The 24,279-nt window shown below is 35.0% G+C and overlaps 1 protein-coding gene across 1 annotated transcript; it reads right to left on the bottom strand.

Annotated features, from left to right (window-relative positions):
- Positions 1-1,770: 1,770 nt before the first annotated feature.
- LOC147070115 (uncharacterized) lies at positions 1,771-22,352 on the bottom strand. The gene is made up of 5 exons (XM_085949914.1): positions 22,324-22,352; positions 20,923-21,113; positions 3,850-4,087; positions 2,947-3,021; positions 1,771-2,264 (listed from the first exon to the last, which is right to left on the bottom strand). Exons 1-5 carry the CDS (start codon positions 22,350-22,352, stop codon positions 1,910-1,912), a joined length of 888 nt encoding a protein of 295 aa, XP_085806040.1. The 3' UTR covers positions 1,771-1,909.
- Positions 22,353-24,279: the final 1,927 nt, after the last annotated feature.

The following is a 24,279-nucleotide window of genomic DNA, read 5'->3' as shown; positions in this document are numbered from 1 at the left end:
CTAATTATTATTTATTACAGTGAATTTTACACATTAAATTTACAAAATAATAACGCTAGATATATAATTTATTTAATAACAGGCACATGTCCAGTTTAGTTGAATTACTTACAACTGATCAGCTTAAACAAACATTTACATTTTGTTAAACGCACACAAACACAAGCACAATCACACGTAAACTGTAAATCACATTAAAGGTTACTTCATACAATCAGTTACAGATCAGTATCCATTGTGTAATATTATATCATAGAATGTCAGAGATGAAAACTTCATAGAAAAAGTATTTTAAATTATTAATTGTCACATCAATCAAAAGCTAACACTTATTTCTGTAAATATGAACGCAACACTGACAGAATGACCAGGGCCGAATTGAATGAAGACGTGGGCTTTAGGGCCTATCGCCCTACTTATATAATTTTGCTGCTATTTCCTCACCCTGTTGATCGTTTGATAATGTAAATGATGAATGCATAGAGCACAAGAAGACAGAGAAGAATAGAGATTATAAAAAAAAAACATAAATTAGCATGTTTGATCCTGAGCAGAGCATATGGGCCTCCACAGAGTGGAAGTTGTATTAAGAAACTTTTTATGAGGAATTGGTTTCTTAAACATCGAAAAAAACAACATGCATTTGTTGACCAGTCGCAGTCGTATTTATATAAACTACTGCCGCTCTACGTATAGGTCAACATGGTTATAAGGATTAAAAAAATATCACACCATGAGGATGAAACCATAGTAAGTGCAAATGACATAATTCAGAGATATGAGGGTTTAAGGTAATCTTTAAAACCAAATTATCATGGTTTTACACTCATCGTGCAATATATACATATAATATACGTATATTATTGGGAGGAAGCCTCAGAATACACACCGCTACGTATGCTTCATGTAGTGTGCACTCTAGAGGTCTAGAAAGTCTTAATCCGACTCTGAGCGTGACAGCCTAATTTTTTTATGATAAAAATACTTTTGATTTTGATATAGTTTATAATTATATCTCTTAATAAGGATTTTATCATTAAAATTGTTTGAAAATTGCATTCAATGCCATTACTGAACTGATACTGACCTGAAACTGTATTTATGAATAGACCTTAAAACAATGCATCCTTTTGATCTCATTAAATTACAACCAACATTCAATTTTAATAATAATTAAAAAATATTATTATGAATTTTTTAAAACAATCCTAATAGCTACAATATAAGTTCAGCCTGAAAATTATTTATTTTTGACTGTCGTAAAATTCGATTTGATTAATTTTAATGAAGCTAAACAAAACGCAACTTTATATCCATAATTTTATCATTAAATAATGGCGAACGGCATTCAACTTTATATCTCGAGGCCACAATACATCTTTGTAGTCAATCAATCAGCCAGGGAAACGGTGGAGTACATGATGATCAGCTTACAGTCGAATTTTACTAAAATAAGGCATAAGCGACCAATATTTTTGTTTCGCAGTCAGGGCAGCATTCTATGTAAAGCTGGCTACAAATGAAACTGCACACTTGAGCAGTATGTTAGCCAAAGATGTGAAAACCTTCTTCTATAGGGATGGGGTCTAAATGTATGAAATTGAAACAAAAAAAGGACAATCAGTCCACATATGAAATTAGCTACAAGTGACTTTGCATTGCAGGTTAATTTGCAGAAAACTTCACGGTTTTGCTATGACATTTATTTGCCAATTTTATTACACGGTCATGAATACTTGTGCAAAAAAATGGTGCAATTGTAATGGCTGAAGAATGCAGTTATGTTTTGTAGTTGGCTTTACGTTCGAAATATCTAATTAACATTAATAACTGAAGTATATTCGTAGCCATGTATTGCGACTCATATACCAGTCAAAAATATTCAAATAAAATAATGATAAAAGCATGTTCATAAATGAGCCAAAATATCGATTTCAGATGTGTGTGTCTGCGACTGCGTCCTTTCCTCGGGCATGGACCCGGAGACGGTGACTATGACGGGGCTGGTGTCCTCTCCGGTTTGAACTATTGTCACCAGATTTCCCTCTTTATTCTCTAGGTGCACTTCTTCTTCTTTGCTCTCACTGCCGATAGGTGGGCCCAGTTCCGGTTCGTCGTCGTACTTGATTTCGTCGTAGGGCTCCAGGGCGATGTTTTGGATGACCACTGACGACAGCTGCGGAGCAGGAGTCCTCGGCTCGGGCCTCCGTCTGCCTCTCGCTCCTCTTCCGCCCATGTATTGAGGGTTTCCTGACGCTGCACCTCTGTTGCAATAAAAAGAGTAATTTTAATTATGTTTTGTTAAAAATGGAATATACACAAGGATTCAAGAATGTTATATAATATACTGCAAATACATTAGTAATAGATGCGTTCAAATTACACTTAGTCGAAAAAAAAACTAAAATTTAGTAGATACTTTGTGGTTCTACAAGTTCTAAGCAAAGTGTGTCGTAATATGATTAAAATGAGATGATGTGATGATTATTATAGTTATCGTCACTCTACTGTACAAGACCCACTGAGTCAGGCCACAAGACGAAACTGTAAATTTCAATGGTATTGCAAGTTATTGTTTTTACTTTAAATGCAATACGGCAAACTGATTGTAGAAAATGAAAATAATTGTTGTACATTGAAATAAATAGTAATAATTTGACTGAAATATGTAATCGAAAATCTTCATTATTTATTGCGAACAAATTACCGCATTGCATTTGAAGATAATCAATGACTAGCACTACCATAGTAATTCACAATTCAATGCCATGGCCTGAATATAGTCGGTCTTGTACAAGACTAAGGCTTAGTGCTTCTGGCCATAGCATTACCAAATTTAATCACTAACACAAGCAAATAATGCACGACTGATGAGTTGATGCGACATCTTAGTAAATTACTATAATATATACCAAAAACTATGAATATAAATAAATGGTAACGTACCTTGGTCTTGGTCTGTATGCGGGGGGTGGACAAGTAATAGGAGGTGGGGAGGCGCCTCGATCCAAATGAAGCAATCTGAAAATGAAATATGTTACGATATTATAACACACAACACACATACAATATTATCATTTATGGCACTTAGCGAGTTTTGGCCTTCAAATAGTTTTTCCATTCGGCTACACAATATTACACGAGTAAGACTTGACATTGAAGAAAATCCTACCATTATTTAGGATCCAATGTTTCTCATCCTTATTAGGCCCGTGCCCTTTTAAGACCCTCTTAGGCCTCGTGACCCATAAGAGAAAAAATTCACTATTATTTCTACAATTTTTTATAAAAATAATTGAAACAAAATTTCGAGTAGCGCAATGTGGCATGGATAGTTACCATGGGCTGGACAAATGTCATCATACAGTGATACCGAAGGTCACCAAATACCAACAGGGACGCCCTAAAACCAGCTGGATAGAGAAACTGATAAAGTTCAAAGGACCGATAAGAGTGGAGGGAGCTACAGGAAGCATTCATCCAGCAGTGGATCGACCCCGACTGATAATGATGATGTTATTTATTTTCTAATTGTACCTATTTTTTTATTTTGTCTGTGGACCCCAAACGTTGATTTGATTTATTTATTTATTTTGTGGCCCGGTTGAGAAACGCTGATTTTAGATTAACAATCGCGTAAAATAGTATGTCATACTTAGGCATCCCGAAAATCACTAGCAACACCGCCATGTGACAGTCGCATCACTTCCTTTTTTGCTCTTGTACTTGCCTTCAACTTGTCAGATATTTTCCGCATTCATAAAGTCATATTATAATAAATTAATGTATTTAACAATCTACATCATTTAAGATTATCAGTAGTAATTGGCAGTTAAGAATAATGGTTACCTCAGTCTATAATCTTGCATGGACACCTGGTAGGAAGGTGGCGGAGCCCTGCAGTGGAACTCGGGGTAAAGCATCGCGGCGTAAGGGTGGTGCGCTCTCGCGCACGCGGACGGCACGCGTCGCGTCGGGCCCGCTCCGCTCGCCGCCCCGCTGGCCGCTGCCCTCGCCGCTCGACCGCGCCGCCGACCTGCCGCTCGCCACGCGACACCGCTCACGATTACCAGCACCAAGCCGACACCTGAAAAGAGAAAGTAATACAATACTTAAGTCTAAATTTCACTGCAATGTAATCTGAAATTGTTTTATGTACTCTAGCTTGTTATATACTTATGTCAAAACAGAACGCCAGCGATATGCATGCGTCATCAAATGGTTTGGCTTAGGCAGGGATTAATTGAATTTTAAAAACTAACCTGCACAATCTGCAATTTATATTCTTAGTTCAATGAAAACAAATAAGTATGACTGAAAAAGTTTAGTCTGCACTATTTATGCCGAATTTTAACAGCCCACCTCCAACCCTTCGCTACTGGATATTTGTATGCCTGAGATATCTGAAAATTAATAATAAAGTAGGTGCTCAGCGAATTGGTAGTCAATTTGTGAATTAAAATGAAATAGGGTGGGATTCTAAGGTTGTCTATGGACGTCACTGTATCAGACTTAGTGCAAGAGCGTAGTGGTCGCGCGGGGGCGGCGCGGCGGCGTCTTGCGAAACTCAAACGTATAACCGTGTGTAAAATGTTCGTAGAGAGTGTGTTTTTTGGGGCATAATACACACGGTTATACGTTTGAGTTTCGCAAGACGCCGCCGCGGCGCGCCCGCCAAATTACTACGGACGAGCACTTAGGGATTGCAATACCGAATGAAAATATCTATACCGGTTTTTCGGTATTTATTGTCGAAAACCGGTATTCGTTAAAATATATAAAAGACCAGAATTATTTATCAGTACATATATGACGTATTAAAAGCTCTTTAAAACATTATTGTTTAGCAAAATATTGTAGAACTGGTGATTTTTACAAATAATTTGAATATATTGGTAGTTTTAACTAAAGCCCTCCAAAAAGCTAGTTCATCAAGTGCAAATAAGTCTGGCTGCAGGAAAAGTTTTTTTAAATTCAACGCTTGTACAAAATGATTGAACATTTTGTCACGGATGTTTTCTATTTCGAAATAATATTACGTTAATTCATCGCAACGATTTTATAAATATATTTGAAGTATTTTGTTTTATTATTATTTCACCTCAATTTAGTCAATATATTTGCATTTTAGAAGCACATTAGGGGCATCTAATTACAAAAAGCGATATGTCCACAATTCGATATTTGCGGGAAACAACGTTTTTATGTTTCAAGCTTCAATTATTTGTTTTAACGTAAGATTATTTTTTCCGATGTATTTTATGTCAAAATTAGAACGAAACGGCAATTTGTTTCAGCCGATAAACTCTTAAATGTAATATAGGCAAAATAAAATTGGACGTAGCGCTACTTGTACCTCACTTTTTAAGTTATTCGGCATAAGGCACATATTTCCGTGGCACTGTCATGAGTTTACCAGATGCTACAGCATGGGAGACGTCATTTCCAATATTGTACATTCCCTTATTGGTTGACTTGAACACGGGCAAAATCAACCATGCTTTAAATAATATGAAACACGGACTTGGCACTTTTTGTAATAATTCGAGGCTTAAAATATTTTTTTTCGTAGGGTTATGTCGTGTTTTGGAATTTATAGATCAATACATATTGTGTAAAATTATACAAAGAATACGAGCGTATTTTTTTCTCGATTTTGACCAAGTGTGGACTTTTGGAATTAGAGGCCTCATTAACTTATATACATTCTAAATTTTATAGGCAAAACAGTACAAAGTAATGGAGAAATAACCTTAAATTCATTTTCAAAAATGAGTGTGCTTTCTTAATACCGAAAATTCCGGTATTTTGGATTTTGAAAACCGGTATTGATAAATACTGGAATACCGGTTTTGAAATATCGGTATTGCAATCCGTAATCAGACTATATTCGCATGGGTTTTTTGAATTTACTTTATCGCCCCGACATTATTTACAGGCGAGCCCGCCAATAATCAGGAAAAGAAACGCATGTTTCCAGCCTTCATTTATCAGGATTTGAGGGTTAAGCCGCTCATTTCGGCAAACTGTCAAGATGGCATGAGGGTCGATGTGGGTCTTGCAACGGGTTACATTTTCCCCCGCCCGCGGCTGCGGCTTGCAGGCCAGATGGTTTTCCGTTTCACAATGACAGGCCGTTTTTTCCGGCCAACCCGATGGCCATAAATTTTATCGAAATCTGTGGCGGGAATGAATGAATTTTGAATATCTCTGAACTCGTGTGTGTGCCTGCTAGGTACTCATATCTACACAGAAACCACGTAAACTGAAACTAATATAAATAATGAACGCAATGCTTGTGTGCCTAGCTTTAATAGTCAGTACCAAATGCTAGAAACGAATCACGTCACGTGAGCTCACATTCTAGAACTATCTACCAGAACATTTAAAAATACAAACTGACAACCTAGAAAAACATTGTGTCAATTATGCTAGAAACACAATACGAACACGTCACGTGAGAGTGCGTGAGCTTGCGGTAATCTCACCCCGCGGGCGAAAAGTATACATACAATGTTTTTCTACTAGGTACCTATTTAAAATGTTATCAGAGAGATCCTGTTTTAGACCAATGAATAGTGTCAGTTAGTAAAATCTGCCAAAATGGATCAGAACCACATGAAGGTTACCTCATCCATTTTATACACCACCAACCTCAGGCATGATAGACTTTTTTTTTGAAAAATTATACATTTTTGAGTCACGTGCTCTCGTGTATCTTTGATTTTAGTGGTTTGAAAGGACATTTGTCACTTTCCAAAAAAAATATGTTTAATTTGTATGTGAGTAGGTATATGTAGTAAAAAACATCATTTCTTTCGTTGATAGCGTCCAGAATCACCCTTGCTGACAAACGTAGTTCTCCGTTCACATTTAGATAGAAAGTGGTAAAATAATAAATTATTCTTAAAGACAATATCTCCCTACTAATTGCTTGATCTTTGTGATAGATAATAATAATAATAAAAATTCTTTTTATTTCTTACAAACAAAAGTAAATGACAGATATAGTCAGACTATATCTAATGAATATATATATAACCTAAGAATTTATCTATTATGTATATATATATATCTATGGTTGTATTATCTACTTATTTTCTAGTTTATATAATATTAATTATTTTTTGTTTAATATGTTTTTAAAAGTAATACACATAATTATATATATATATATTAAGATTTTTTTTTGTATATAATACTATTAGATAATGTTTATAAATTGAACAATGGTATGTAATTAGTTTGTTTGGTTTGTAAGAACCCCTCTTCGGGTGAAGGCCTCCTCCAAAAAGTTAATCTCTGGCCTCTCTGGTTTCTTTCTCCATACCCGTTTGATTTCGTAGCTAAGTATTCGTCTTGTCTGGGTTGGCCTATTTTTGCATTTAGGTCACCCATTATTATAGAGGGAACATTTGTCACTTTCCAAAAAAAAATGTTTAACTTGTATGTGAGTAGGTATATGTAGTAAAAAATCAATTCTTTCGTTGATTGCGTCCAGAATCACCCTTGCTGACAAATGTAGTTCTCCGTTCACGTTTAGATAGAAAGTGGTAAAATAATAAATTGTTCTTAAAGACAATATCTCCCTACTAATTGCTTGATCTTTGTGATAGATATGAAATTGTAATCAATTTTCGAATAGAAATTTTCTGTATCTGTTGACAGTGTGGCCAATAACTGTAACACTTACCCTTTAGTGACCGTAATTATTTTTTTTGCACAAATTAGTGATGACCGATTAATTAATTTGAACAATGTATCACTGCTCTATCCAATGAGCCGTGACGCCATTTTGTAAAGAAAATGGAGGTCACAATAAAAAAAGAAAACAAGTTTTCTTGAACGCCACAAAAGTCGCGGACTATTAATTTCAATAACTGCGCGACATGACACAGTATTGTTTGAATACGTATGTACCTACTTACATAAAACAGATGCCAGTGTATTTATCACAGAGCCGTATCAATCATATTAGGCTACTCAATTTTATTTTACGCCAATTTTATTCGCATGTTTCTCCATTATAGAGAAAATGAGTTCATATGCGATATTCTAGTCACAACCAGGGTTGGACCGGAGCAACTCAAAAAAGAGTCCGCTCCAACTTCTGGTTTAGTTAGTTAGTCAATGATAACGCAATTTGTATGACCTACTAGTTTAAATTATCGCAATTACGTATGAGGCTCGTAGTTTAATTGGTTGAAGCATATTGGCACGATACCAGTGGATATACGGGTGCAAATCCCGTCGAGCATAGTATTTTTTTCAAATGTGATTTTTTCTAGTGGGTATAATATCTGAGGTGTTTTCAAAGTATGAATGTTTAATTTCTTATTTGCAAACATTCTTTTAATCATTAAAATTCAATGTAAAATATTTTTCCAAATACAGGCCCATAAACTGAAGGATGGACACCGTAAACGAGTGAGAATGTATGTCTAACCGTCTCTCCATTTTGTTTTAATAATTAGGACACAGCTAAATAATGAAGGTAAGCTAAGCATTAAATATAATTCTATCGTGTCCAGAATTTTTTTTTGTGGCAGTTCTGAAGGCAAAAATGTTTTTTTTTTTTTTTTAATTATTATAGTGACTAGAAAACATAGGATAAAGAAAACGACATGCCAGAAAATAATATGGAGAAAGACTTTTAATTATTTATAAACTAAAATGAGTATAATTCAATATAAATCACACAATTAAGGTGTGAAGAATGTGAGAACAATATTTGAATAGGTACTAGGGATTGCAATACCTATTCAATTATTTATCGATACCTACCGAAATAGGTACCAATTTCAAAAATCCAAATTATCGGTATTTTTGCTATTAAGAAAGCAAAGACTTTTATGTTATTTGAAAATGAATTTAATGTTATTTTTTCATTGATTACCTACTACATACTAATATTGTATATTCATTTTAGTGTAATTTAGATTAATGCTGAAAAAACGAACAAAAATTAAATAATAATAAAGCAAAATCCCTCAAATATACTTATAGAATTGTCGCGATGAACTAACATATTAAGTATTTCGAAAAAGAAAAAATTCATGGCAAATTTGATCCAACGTTGATAGTACATCCAACAAACGTTGAATTTTGCGAGATTTTTTTGTACCCGGACTTTGTAAAAAGTCGCAGTTTCTAAAATATTATGATCTATAATAGTTGTAGGTAGGTACGCAAGGTTAGGTTGCAATAAAATAGTGTTTTAAATTGATTTTAATAACTATGATTATTGATAGGTACCTACTTCTTATTTTTTCTATAATATGTTTTGACGAGTATCGGTGTATCAGTATTGGAATACCGCTATTGATATATTCATTCGGTATTGAAATCCCTAGTGAATACGGCATATTGATTGTAATCGATTGAAAACAATCTGCGATCTTCTTATTGTCTTGGAAAGCTTGGCCAGTTGTAACTGTTGCCGAATATGAATGGACCAGCTTACAGAAAAATCTGCCAGGCGATATATATTCCTCAATGCGCCTCTAATGTAAATACATTGTAATATATTGTAACACGTTTCGAGAAAAACAATTGAGGGAAAAGTCAATAGTGAATAGCAGTGGGTAAACGATTGTCTCTGTGCATGCAACGCTGCACAACTGATGAAAACACCCGGAACGCAATATAAAAATAAATATAATAAAAATGACGTGTGTATGTAACAGTGGCGTATATATCAGAATTTGACAGTTGCATGTTATCTTCTTATATTATGATTTTACAGTAAGAACAATTTAAAAGCCAATAATGAAGACAGAGTTTTCTGCAGAGTTCTAAATTTGAAATTAAAATGATGGACGAATAAAACAATAATGAAAACACTACAGTGTTGCTAGCTGCTGTCATACACACTAAAAAAAATCCTGATTGTCAAGCGGTACAATAGCCCGGAATATACAAACGAATTGTGCACTTTTCTATAAAAACATGAACTTTGGCATGATAAATAAATGCATATCATTTTTAAATATTGACACTTCAAAATTCTAAGATGGCGGCGAAAGTTTTATATAATGTTAATTTTAGGCATATGGTGCTGAATACTAAATCTAAGTAAACTTGATATTTTGGAATTGCAATAATTAAAAAATCGAAGTGAAAGTCTCCTGACTTAATACTAACAGATAATTTATATTGGTTCAGAAATTTTATCAATAATATATGGTTTTAACGCGTCCTTGAATGGGCTTTCCATCTAGTATAACATAATTTGTAAACTTCAGAAAAATATTTGAACCCGCATTCCGGGCAATGTGCTTTGCCAATTAAAAAATAAGCAATCGATGGAATAGGTATTTAATAAACACACCGAAAATTCCAACAACAATGCGTCCGAAGTGACATTTCAAATCCCGTTAATAAAAAGAGTAGGTACATATTATTATAACGTTTTAAAAAAATATTTTTATATTACCTAGTAGTAATTACTTTTAACAGAATGTAAAATACACATTGTTGATGCGAGAGGAAAAAAACAACCCAATTGCCTTAAGGGGGATGCTTCTACCTACCAGAGGCACCTAGCGGAAAGATACGAAGCTTGAAATTTGAGACATTTTTTTGATAATTTATAATTTCAACTACTTATATTAATTAATAAGTATGTACCTATCTGAAAACACTAAAAAGAAAAATATTTTTATTTTAAGTCAAAGACAAACTTACAATGGTAAAAAAATGTGAATTCGTTACATATTTACGTACACAGTTACGTTATTATTACATTATATTTTGTGGTCATATTTATTATTAAAATTTAGTTTATTAAGTTTTAAGACTGACTGATTACTCATAGTGTTTGCTACGGTCTCTGCTAGGGTTACACGTTTGTAAGGTATACTCCAATTACTTGAAAATAAGAACAAAAAATAACCGCGAAAATCTTATTTTTGACAGTTGTCAAAGTCACTTAATTATATCTTATATCTCACTGAATCAAGATGTTGTCATACCACTCCACTGACTGCGTACCGATCTGTAAAATCCAATAAGCCGCGACATTTTGTTGCAAACGTCTCTCCGTCTGCCCTTTGTTGCAGTCAATTTTATTCGCCTCCCATCCGCGTCGTAAAATTTGAGATAAAATACAAACCATAAAGAGGAAACTGTCGCAGTGCTAGACCGATTGCTGCTCGTCAAAATTGCGGCCATTTTTAAAGGCTTTTCTTTAACTCTAATAGTCCAACACGTACATTACGGTAATACTTATCCGTCGTATGACAAATGTATGGCAGAATACAGTTTCGAAGACCCTACATAACAATATTAGTAGTTAACATATCTAGAATCGTCTTTTGATATCCTATACATCGCACGTAAACACATAATCAACAACAATTATGACAGAGATGCATAGAATATTACTAATTATCCATTTTCAGTATAGAAGAATCTGCGCGTGCGACGGATAAGCTGACAGTCGTTATTTTTTTTAACACAAAAATTATTTTGAACTTATCGATTATATACGTAAATAACGAAAAACTATCGGTACAAAATACGTCTTATTGTATTATTGTTGACATTACTTAAACAGACGCCATCTTGATAAGATGTACTATTTTTTTTCGATGTTAGTAAAAAATATAGATACGATTGAATATAGGTACCTATACAAAATGACACTGTATGTATTTATAGCAATTAAGTGAGATAAACACACACAACCAATTTGCTCTAATAGGTAGGTACATTAAATGATAATTCACATGTACAATTTTATTTTATAAGTATTTTTAGTGTGTTTTCTGACTAATAAAAATAGCTATTTATCAAAAATGGCGAAGAGTCGCACGTTACTTGACTATCATAAAAGTGGGTTCCGATCAGTATTTGATATGATGATGAAGGCAGCTCTCGTGGTGCAGTACGTAAGGCGCTTGCCTTCCACCCGAGAGTTCTGGGTTCGATTCCCGGTCAGGACACAATATTTATGTGTTTTTCTCAAAGCCTAGGTGTTTGTGATTGTTCAAAATTACTAACAACCACCTTGTACGAAAAAGCAAGGACATGGTTATTAATAATTCTAAAAAAAAAAAATATGATAATGAAAGCCGACAACTCATTAATTTAAGTGGATTTATTTTAAAATACAAAAAATCGCTAAAAATACATGAATACCCATAATTTTACCTCAACACTACTGTAGAGCATCACGTTGCCCTTAACCTAAAGCGCCGGCCAGACTCTCATGCTTTACACTTTATTCCAAGCTTACTTGCACAAACCGGTTTGTATCGGGAAGCCCGTGTGTATGAACGGGAAAACTGTAGCTTGCGCAAACCGAAAAGTGTTCCGTATTGTTTGCACAAACTATACCGCACAGTCAAGTCGCTGCCATCTAGCAGGCGCATTAGGGATAGATAGGGGGGGCTGGCAAAAATCCTTGCCTGGGGGCCCGCTTCAGGATGTGGGGCCATGATCGATTTATTATACACCTCTCAAATTTAAGCTAATACTATTATTTTGTAGGATCGAAATGATTTAGTCTTTTAAAACCGCTAACTATCTCTACTCTATAATAATTGAAAAAGTTAGGAAATCGGCTCTTTTAGCCTACTACATAATTTTCATTTTGTGGGATAGGGTTTATTAAATACATAGAACTCCTCGATATGTTTGGTCATAAATATTTTATAGTTTGGACCGTTTGTGTGTAGGTATCTGAATGTAATCAGTGGTACCAAGTTAACTTTATTAAAAACCATTACTTACCTATGTTAGTGTTCGATAGCTTACACGTTTTTACTGTAATCAATCACAGACTTTGCGTAGGTAACAAAAAATGTATTTATACATGTACCTAATATTACATTTTATCCGGTTATATTTGAGCAGAATGTATGAATTTATTAGTCCTCCTGCGTACCGTGTTTTTCGTCGTAAAACGCGCCTTTCCCGCAAATTACGATCGCCATAAAAATCCCCTATCTATCCTATGGTGATAATATCCGGGATTTATTGTGGTCATCCCTGATTCCTGACCAGGACAGCGCTAAACTATACGGGGAGGGATGTGGATAAATTTTGCCCTTGTCTTTGCGTTCCAGATATCTAGTAGCTCAGTATTGCCAACTGAAATTCACAAAAAATATATCAACTAGGGCAGTGTTTTTCAACCGGTCCGTAAGCATTTATTACCGGTCCGCGAAAGTTTTCACCATACTATCAACCGACTATATCGCTATACGATTCTGGGAATTCGCACTAGATGAAATGCTGGGAGAATTTTTGAATGGTGCCAGAAAGTCATATTCAACTTCATAAGCCAACACTTAAAAGAATTAGCTGAAAACTTTAATAAACATTTCTCTAAAATCCCTTTTGGAAGATATTAAATCATGCGCACTTGATCCTCGTGAGAGAGAATAGCTGATCGAGTTATCTTCCGATATCACTCTGGTGTCCAGGCATAAAATGCAATCATTATTTCTATTTTGGATATCCCTTGATAAATAATATCTATCTCTGAGTTATAAACATCAGATTATCGGTATTTTTTTCGATTTCCTATTTATGTGAAAAGACTTTTTTATCGATGTCAGTAATAAAAACCAAACAGAGAAATCGAATGGATGTTAATGCAGCGCTTCGTCTCTCAGAAACAATGCTGCAACCACGTATAGCAAATTTGCTTACAAATTTTAAAACATAAGATTTAATAAAAAAAATTCTGTTTATAGGTAATGGTTATTATTCCTGGCTAATACCGGTCCGCGAAATATGTGTCCTATGTTCACCGGGTCGCTGGTGTTAAAAGGTTGAAAAACCCTGAACTATATAGAGTAAGTAAATAAGCTAGTATAACAAATATATAAGAATTCACGCGCGTTTTCATTAGACGTGTTTGCAGTTCTTCCCAAAAGCGCCTCGCATGGAATCAAAAGCTCAAGAAGGATCTCTTTTGTGCAACACCCTGCTTTATTTACATTGCGTCTTGTAATAAAGAATGTGTGTTTTTGAGGGAACTAGAAATAATGGGAACTGAAATACCTAACGGATAAGGAGAAGCAGGCAACCGATCTCGAGTAAGGAATAATACGGGATAAATTTAAACACATGTCTATAATGCATGGTTATTTTTTTAGGACACTCACACATTCCAAGCCCTACGTCGAAATTTACTGTAATCTGTTGTGTGGTCTTTTCCATTCATAATAAAGTGACTTCTGGAAATCTCCACAAAACATACTGATACCACCTTTTTGGGGGGCCAAAGAAAATAAGCCAGAACCTGCATTTTGTGGTCAAATAAGAGAAGTTACCTGCGACATTGTTAATACTAATTTTAATTTCAGTATGTGTGAATAGGCTTTTAAAAATTGTAAATGGGTTACCTACTGACGCTGGGATAATTCCACCAACCGAATACTCGTCACTTAGGCCTGACCAGTTACTTAGGCTACGTGACTTAAAGTTTAACTAATCGATTTCATTTAAACTGTAAGCCCGGTCGAACATAGAAAGCGTCTCGACTGGAATATTTGTCAGAAATCAAAAATGCCGGCAATGTTGCAACTCAAGGCGACATCACGCCGGCACAATGGTGTCACGCGGCTAGCCGACACGAATGAGCTTCTGCACATGTGTCGATGCGACATTTTGCTATTCTACTTGCGCCCCATGAAAAATTGTTACACGCAACAAGCAGACATTTATTTACCAAAAGGTGCGGTGATACATTATTTGTTGTTGTTTTAATTTAATAAAACGATTTTTTTTGTGGTACTTATTCCACTTTTAATCAATAAATTAGAACCGGTTTCATCTGCCTCAGAGGGACATTTTCAACTGAAAGGTTGAAACTACAATACAATGCAGTTCCACCATGAATTGACAGTTAACAAAATAAAAGCGATACATTAAGTTACATGTATTTTGTGAATGACGACAAAATCATATCGACTAATTCGACGTGTTGCAGTGCAGACGATTTTATATGTGTGACGGGGCTAAACTATATCTAACGCTGTAATAATTTTTTTCTTCAATGCACATCAGGATTTACCATGTAGTTTTACTTGATGCTCAGTTGTACCTACGTGCTGGTTTTTAATGCTACTCACTGACTTGTCTGCTGTCAATTTGGATAATTTTAACCTTAATCTGAGATGCTGTGGAAAAATGAAAACGAAAATAATTTTAAAGTGATCTGAGCACGTCGTCGGGGCAGGATAGGAATGTGCCTTCACGAGACAAAATATCTATATTAATAACGCTTTTCGCAGTTTAAAAAAACGGGTCAAATTTATCAACAACTAACTATTCCACAGTATTTTTGTAAATAGAACAATCGGTCTATATATATAGCATCAATAAAATGGCGGACAGAAAACAGATGTTTAGTTGAGGTAATTAGGCTGATATGAAAGTTTTAAGCTTATATTTAGTGTTTTCTGTAATAATGAATGACAACACAATAAAGCCTAAAGCGCATACCTACATCAAAAAATTTGTAAAGGGCAATCGGATTAATTTATTAAAACATATCTTATACAGGTAAAATCGAGTTTCAATTAATTTTAACGTATCGTCAGTAGGTATCTGACAGTACTTATTAATAGTTTATCGATTCATTGTGAGACGTAGGAAAGGTTTCGTTCGCTTTAAAGTTATCTTTTTTGTACTATTACTATTACAAGCTAAAAAAATATGTTTTATTCCGATTTCGTAAAAAGTATAGCGCGCCGCTGTATCATACAAGATAGCTTTAATGTCATGTTTTAGCTTCAACGACACCTGAAAAGGGCGTAACGGCAGAATTGCGGACCCTAACAATTTATACAGCCCTGGTCAGGGCCGAAAAAGAATTTTCATTGCGTTCAATGTGTCATAAAAAAAATACGCAGCATTGTTATAAAGTACATTAGACCAATTTTTGTCGGCCGATCTATATAGCGAGCCAATAAAGATCAAGACTGTGACGTCATTGCGGTCACTTACAAAACTAAAAATCCTTCTGTTTTTTCACGTAGGTGCATATCTATTCTTTTGACCCCCGCTTCCGTTTTTGAAGTAGAGTTTATTCGTCTGATTTTTCGCTCTTTCGTTATAGCCGATTTGAAAAACGAACAAATTTTAATGATATGCAGTTAAAAGCTCTATATCACTGTATACCTGCAATTTTAAATTTGCAAGAATATCTCACGTGAAAACGACTTTATGATGTAGTTGGCAAAAAAAACCCAATTACACAAAACACGCCGATTATCATAAAATGTTGAATGCGCACTACATTTACGCAACAAATTTGAATTCATATTTTTATTGTACATGCGTAAATATTGACATAATAACATACTCTTTAATACGTTTATAAGTTTATCACATATTTTTCCACACTCGAGAGCGTAGCCTGTTATACCACACCATTGCCGACTAAAGTAGAAAGCCGATACATTCACAACAACTGGTCCTACTTTTTCCGCCCCTCCCGTTGTTGTCTATGTATGAACTGTCATAGTTCTATAGAGTGCTCATACTGACGCGTCTGTCGTGTTCACACAAGGAATGGTTTGATTTTAATAGATAAGTTACACGATAAATAATACACTAGCATTAACACACCTTCTACAAATGTAATGCATAGATCAATGTTACCTATTTTTTGGAAAACGATATTACCACCGGTTTTTGTGTGAAGGACTAGTCTGACTTTGACAGTGCTGATGAATAACAGGAATGTATATTATTTATAAATAACACTGATAGTTAATATATTTGATTTGAGAATTTTTATAATTCAATTTGAAATGAGAAAGGGCGAATCAATATGTCAAGCAATCTGGGACATCGGACAATATGGGATCTGATTTGGACAGCTAAAAAGTGGACCACTCGTTGCTTGTGCAAAAACTTATGCTCAGGCTTTATTAATCTAAAGACGGCGGTGACCACACCCAAGGTGTACGGTGCACGGTAAGCCTCACTAAACGCGCCATTGAACGAAGCTGAATACACCGATTTGATATTTTTTACTAATAATAGTTGCCTCCTCAATGTAAAGGCTTGGTCGACATAATATTATAGTATTATTCTTCGTGAACATTGATTGATTATTAAAATAATGTTTTAGAAAATTCAACATCTTACACCCAGCATGTATTTTATAAATGGGAAATTCATCTGTTTCCGCAAAACATCTCAATTTTCGTCAACAGTGACCTGCCGTGACAGGTATGAAAACAAACACGACATGCTTCGAATACACGCGTTGTGTTGTGTGTTCAATTCAATCCTTTTGGCTCTGGGGGAATAAGGCAGTGGTGCGCTTGACATCGGGTCTAATAGAACCGTGAAAATATATATAATATTAATATACCATGGGATCTACCAGGGAACCCAAATATAATGGAAAGAGGGTTGGCTTCTGGGTAAGGCTGAAACAAGGTTTAATTTTCGAGTGTGGGTATATATGGGATCAACGTGTTTAGGATATATGTACAGTCGAACTTGGTTATTACGAGGAAGATGGGACCGACTGAATTTGCTCGTTATAAGCATTACTTACTCGTTTTTATCGTTATATAACATTTTTTATGCCACGTACCTACTATTTAAGCATATAACATAAAAAAATCTGAAAACCACCGTAAAAATCCCCGAAACAAGCATGGCATTCATTAACTACAAAATAAGTTGTTTACTGTAATGATCCGCCGGCACTGGTAGGTACCTACTGACTTCACAAAGCTTGGATTTTTACATGCAAATTCAACCATATGCGTGGATACTTTCTCAATGTTGTCGGCAAAAACACCAATTAGGTACTTAGACACTTAACTAATCCGATCCCGGCGGCATCGCTCTAGTTAACTGCCCGGTCGGATTTTATTGCTTAGGGTCGAAAATGTTGTTTTTAAACGATCGACACATTAACAGTTTGGCTCGGTATACCCGAGAAGTAGCTCGTTGAAAAAGTGAATAAATGTATGGAGAAAATCATGAACTAAAATGTCAACCAATGTTTCCTTTTTACATCCGAGATCTCGCTATTTCCGTGGTCGTAATAACCATGTTCGACTGTAATAAATTAAAGTGAGTTACGTAAACGAAACACTCATTCAATATTGGTATTATTTCAGGACACTGAGCGGGCTTTGTATTAGTTGCATTTTATGAACTTTAGTATTACAACATTTGATGGAGAGTCTGCAATATTTTTAATGTATTGTCGCATAAAAAATATCCGTATTTCAGCGCATTGGAACGTGGCGATTATAAACTATTGTTTAAATTCATTGTTAGCTATTTTGGCATTACGTCAGGTGAATGTTTTGGTTTCGGTATAAGTCTAAGATGTTTTGTGGCAGGCAGTTACCGTGTAGTAATAACAAAATAAAAGTTTTGAGGTTTATCTTAGCAACCTCTGCACATTTAATGATTTATGGAATTCATTGTTTGCGAGAATCTAAAACTGTGTTGACATGCTTGCAGTTTTTAGTGGATGCGGGCGATAACAGTTTGAAGTTTAATACACATAAATAAAATAATGTGCAATGCACTAGTAATGCTCCGACTGAAATGGGCGGGATTCGTGCAATGCTTGTGTGGATGCCCAGAACAGAAAAGATCTTTTGGAAGACGAACACTTCGCTAGGGCGATAATGTGGGTAAGGAAAGGTGCCAAATAGCTGCTTGGTGCCGATGAAGGATTGAAGGGGAGCATCGAAGAGGCAGAAAATAAAATGGATGACGCCATCAGTCGATTTGGGCTGAAGAACCAGAAAAATAATAGTGCATAACAGTAATTTTCACAGTTAACAGTAGTTTTCATTAATATTTACAAATAATGCATGCAATGTTGCCAACAAAGAATATGATTTTTTATACATAGTTAGTTACCTACCAATTCAATATTATGAATCCACACTTTTTGGTTTTTCTTATTGATTTAGTTAGACTAAGTAGGTATAATGAAGAAAATCGTACGATTTATTCAAGTAAATTTGGCCCACATTATTTTATCATTGGTTTGTATAAATAACGTCAGTAATTACTATAAAATCAAATTGTATTGACCTATTTATACATACTAATGGAATGACCAAAGTTTAGGTATAGATGGGTCAAAGTTTTCCAGCATGACTGCATCCAACCTATTTCAATTTACCCCGTTACAGCCCCCACTGCATCAAGAGGCGTTTTCCTGAATTATAAATTTTGAGTGACGTGCCTCCGGATAATGGGGAATTTTGGAGGTTATGTCAACACCGTTTTTGACGAGGGCAACTTTGCATTATTTTAGCTAAATACGCAAAGGATTATTATTTGCAATGCGGCGGGCACAGCTGTAAATTCTGGAGCCACGTTTAGGACTTAAGTCCGTAAGCCCATCATGGCTACCGAGTTGACACTTTGATGCTGTAATTTAATTTGCGAAACAACACGCGGATTCTGTCCGCTTTAAATCTAAATATCACAGGTCTATTCAAATGAGCCAACTGACGCCATTGTCACGGCGACATTATTAGGTTGCTTTATTAAACGTCAAAAAAGGAAAAAAAAACTTGCCAGTGGGAAAAAAAAAATCTTCGCGGTTTCGTCTGACCTTTTATTTGACAACACAAGCTACGATTTGAAGGAATATTTTTAATTATTTTAATTAAAACGTCCATGTTGTTTTTAATGGCGGTTCTGATTTTTGCAGAATACTAATATCATTTTTTATTATTTTCCTCTCGCCATATTCGTAAGATAACAGTCATGGGTTCCGTATTTGGGGGTGGTTTAATTTCACTACCTGCCTACTTAATTAGTATAAACTGTTGAGGAATTGGAAGGAAATTACTGTAAATAGAGACATTTCAATTCTCTCTATTGACTATAATTATGATGCCCTGATTTACCTTTCAATTAAATCATGTGCTTAATGTAGGTTATTGACCTAAAACTATAAGCGATTACAGCGAAACAACCTAAACAATAACTCAATTATTTTGCGAATGCGTTTTATTAAATAAAAGATGGCCAGCGCATCTATTCTATAAAACAAAAGCTCATATCTGCGGCTATCAGGGTAGTTTATCATATTTATGTATAGAGAGGTTAATTGTTACAATAAGTTAACCGTCAGAACTGTCAAAAGGTGCTATGTTCTAATAGCACCTCTCTTCGCTGTGTTAACTTTTAGAACGAGATAGACAGTTTTGACGGCTAACTTATTGTAACAATAAATTATAATGCCTCAATACATATATATGATAAACTATCCTCGATAACGGCCGATAGCAGCCTTATGTATAGAATAGATGCGCAGGAAAAACACCTCGATGAAACTGGTAGGTACAGGGTAGGGAGAAATGGAGATTTCCCGCCCTTGTTTACCAAGAACCCATCAACGACGATTATTTACTTTCAGGTTACCCAAAAAAATCACGATAACGTATTTGCATTGATTCTGAAATCGTTTTAATAGTGGCAACACCTACTTACTTATCGCAAGATTCATAATTAGAATGAAATTTTTGAAATAGAGTTAAAACAATAGAAGTTTAACTATTCTACGATCTCATAGAGCTGTACCTATCAATGAAGTATTAAGGAAGGAAGCGAAAGTTGCGGAATATATATGTAGGTACGATAAAAAGCGGGGAGATATAATATGGGTCCTATCCACAGAACAATTTCTGAGTTTCCTGGTCCTATCCTATCGAGAAAACAAGTCATAGAAATAATCACATTAATAAGATGCACTTACACGCTTTTCATATCTTACACTAGCGACTATATAGATCTCAATATGTCTGATGAATGCCTAGCCTATTCACAATATTTATCCTTAAAGTGCCTTCGCCTATCCCAGTGACTTCGGGTCCAGAATTTCCTGACTGCCAGACCAGCGCAAACAGCACGAATGGTAGGTATTATTATGATACAAATAATATATGTGGAGAATCTTACCTATCATAAGAAGAAGGACTGTTAGGTGCGCCCGTCCTTGCGCTCGGACCGCCCCGAGAACTGTTCCCACGAGGACACAGCACACCCCCGTGAGGGCCACCAGTACGATGAACCAGCGGAGACTTAGGGCTCTCGCTCCGCCCGCCCCGCAGCATGTCTTCGGTCGTTCTGAATCCTCACCGTATTGGCATCTGGAAGGAAAAAAAGAAAGCATGTTATTAGTGGATGACATTTTAGGAAACTTCTATGCAATCAGACAGTTAGGTACTTGTTGAAACCACTGTGCCAAAGCTCTGAATCCAAACAAATAAAAAACCTACATGTACACTTTGCCTACACGTTTGGATAGTCCACATCGTACCAATTTACGCCATTTAATCAACACAGCAACCCAGAAGACCAGGTGTTATGCTCTAAAGTAGTGTTTCCTAAATTATACACGGGAGTTATCATTTAAGTATATCAATCATCATACCACGTCAAATTGCTACGCACAACCACAAATTTAAAATATTTAATAGAACTGAAATAAAGTAAGCGCCGCCTGCGACTTTTTTTTTTACTATTAGAGTACATTTGTGATGTGTATTAATCTCACTTAGCTCATCGACCCGCCACGCGCGGACCACTAGGCTCTGAGCCCTATCAGCTTCCGATGAAATAGTAAAAAAAATGGGAACATGTACAAACACGTTTCTTACCAAAAGTAAGACAAAAAAAATGCGTTATAAGAAGAGTCTCGAGTGTGGAGAAATATGGGATAATCTTAAACACGTGTGGAATATATTACTTTCAATAATAACGTCTGTATCATACATAATATGCATAAAAGTTTGTCACTTAAACTTTTGGGACAATCAGAGGGCTCTGTATCGCCATAGTTTTGGTCTACGATGACAAGCTTTCATATTTCTATTTTATGAATCTGTTCTGTATTTCACAACCAACGCGGAATATAATAGTGATTTTAAAATGTATGTATGCCTGTATTGTAAAATATATTCACTTAGAGGCGTATGTAGAATCATACCGCAATTAAAATAAAATCATGGTTAAACAGCGTGAAAGTAAAAAGAGTTTCATTAAGCCGGTATTTTTTGTATTGTACTCTCTTTTTATAGTAGTGACGAAACAGATTTAATTAAGATTATTATTGCACATAATTTTATCACGTTTGAAAGTGTATTAATGGACGCAATAATTCCGTGTTATAATAATTAAGACGTTGTGTTTTAATTGAAATATTGCGTAATATAGAATGTAGAGATAGACACGCTTAGCGAATCGAGAGAAAATGTGTTTATTTCAACGGTGTTCAAGAAAACAATCACAATAAATATAATGTAAAGTTTGAGTCTAAAAATATGAGAGTGACGCTAAAATAAGGCTACCAAGGCTAACAATGAAATCAGCTGCAAATCGTTTCGCATTTCTGCAGTTGTGGCAAGCATCACACGTTCTTTAAACTATAACGTAACCATGTCTGATCCTAATAAGATCATATGGGACCTCCACAAAGTGTAGGTTTGTATTTATATTATTTGTTTTTACGAGAAATGGATGTTAGCTACTTCTTCTTTTCTTTTTTCTTTAGACCATGTCCGATCCTAATAGGATCATATGGGCCTCCACAGAGTGTAGGTTTGTATTGACAGATTTTTGTTTTTACGAGAAATGGATGTCAGTCACTTGCTCAACCTATTAGGTCCATACTCTGACTCATACACAAATTGAAAAACAATATGTGTACTAGCCAGACCCAGGATTCGAACCTGGGACCCTCGACTCTATAGGCCGGCATTTAAGCCACTCGGCCATCGTTAAAGCGTTAAACTTATTAAGTCCATACTTTGTTTAAAAACAATATGTGTAGCTGCTATAAACGACATGAATTACTGCTTCATAGAAAGAATCATTCACCTAGGTATATAGTAACATCTATCAACAGAATTAATTAAGTACTTGTCACTCGAACATCATATTAATCAGTCGATATCAAACCTTTCAAAGCAAGCAGTTTAAAATTAACTTCTTAATTAAATAGTCGTTTCACGCATCCGTTTGTCCGAGAATGACATAAAACTATTAAATACTAAATTCAAAGATATAACATAAAAAAGATCCTCAAAATGTAATACAGTGTACTTACCTACAAGTGTATACAATAAACCAACCATAAAAACGGATCTGTTTATCAATCAGTTATGTATCCACATATCGAAACTTAAAACTTAGTATGTAGTGTAGATTGTAGATGAACATAAATAGTGTCCCCTTCTTAAATGCATAAAACAACTACACATATTATCTCTAATAACGTAATAACTAATCAACATTGTAAAGGAGGCTCTACAAAAGGATTATTAAACGTCAATACACAAGTGTAGTTTTATTGTGTTTTAGTTATTATTAATTTTCTTTAATATGGCAGTGAGCAGTGACGTCCCATAGGGGTAGGCAGATTGAGCGTCGCTTGGGGGCGGCAGTTACTCAAAGGGCGGCAAATCGAAGAGAATCATTTGGTAGATATAGAAATAGCTACCTAAACTTAGTACGTAATAACGAAAATATCTTTTCATAAAAAAATCCAGTTCACTGGTTGGAAGCAAAATGTATTAATTAACATAACAGGTTTAACATGGCTGTATTTTTTTTGTCGGGTTCGCGATGTCTAGTTTACTTCCGTTGCCCTTTGACGTCCATGGTGACCAGAAATGACACGTGCATGGATGATAAAAAATACTGTATACAAAATGGGGCGTTATTTTGGCATTGCCCAGGGGCGGCATTTTGTCTAGGGACGTCACTGGCAGTGAGTAGTGAAAATAATATATTTTTAATGAGCTTTAACTTTGAAATATTGATTAGATATGTGTACCTACCGGTGGCGAAGGGTGGAAGGTAGGCTGTTAAGATTTGGTGCTAAATCGGTAATAAATAGTGCATACTAAACTGCCAGTCACATTTATTTGTTTTTATTGAACAAAGAATAATGTTTGAAGGTGCTGGTTAAATTAAATTAAACCCTGCCAAAACCAAATCATAATAATTTAGGCATAATATGGGCGATCCGGCATAAAAGTGCACACCTTTTCAGTAATTGTTATTTGTTACATAATATTATGTATATACATAATATTGCATTATAGATACAATGTAACACAATATTGGTTAGTTTTTAAAATTCATTAAGCCCTGTCGAAACCAAACCATATTCGTTAAAAACATTCTTCTATCTATAAAATATTTAAAATTATATATGGTTCAAAGGCATAGTTTTAGATATTCTATAGATAAACGATTTTTTTTGACTATTGTCTGCTATAGATTGGATTAGGCAGGGTTTAATTGAATATT

The sequence above is a fragment of the Rhyacophila brunnea genome, unplaced genomic scaffold (assembly GCF_057557595.1).
Source record: "Rhyacophila brunnea isolate RB1 unplaced genomic scaffold, BYU_Rbru_1.0 scaffold_22, whole genome shotgun sequence".
Classification (NCBI taxonomy): domain Eukaryota; kingdom Metazoa; phylum Arthropoda; class Insecta; order Trichoptera; family Rhyacophilidae; genus Rhyacophila; species Rhyacophila brunnea.
This window is presented reverse-complemented; position numbering and strand designations above follow the sequence as displayed.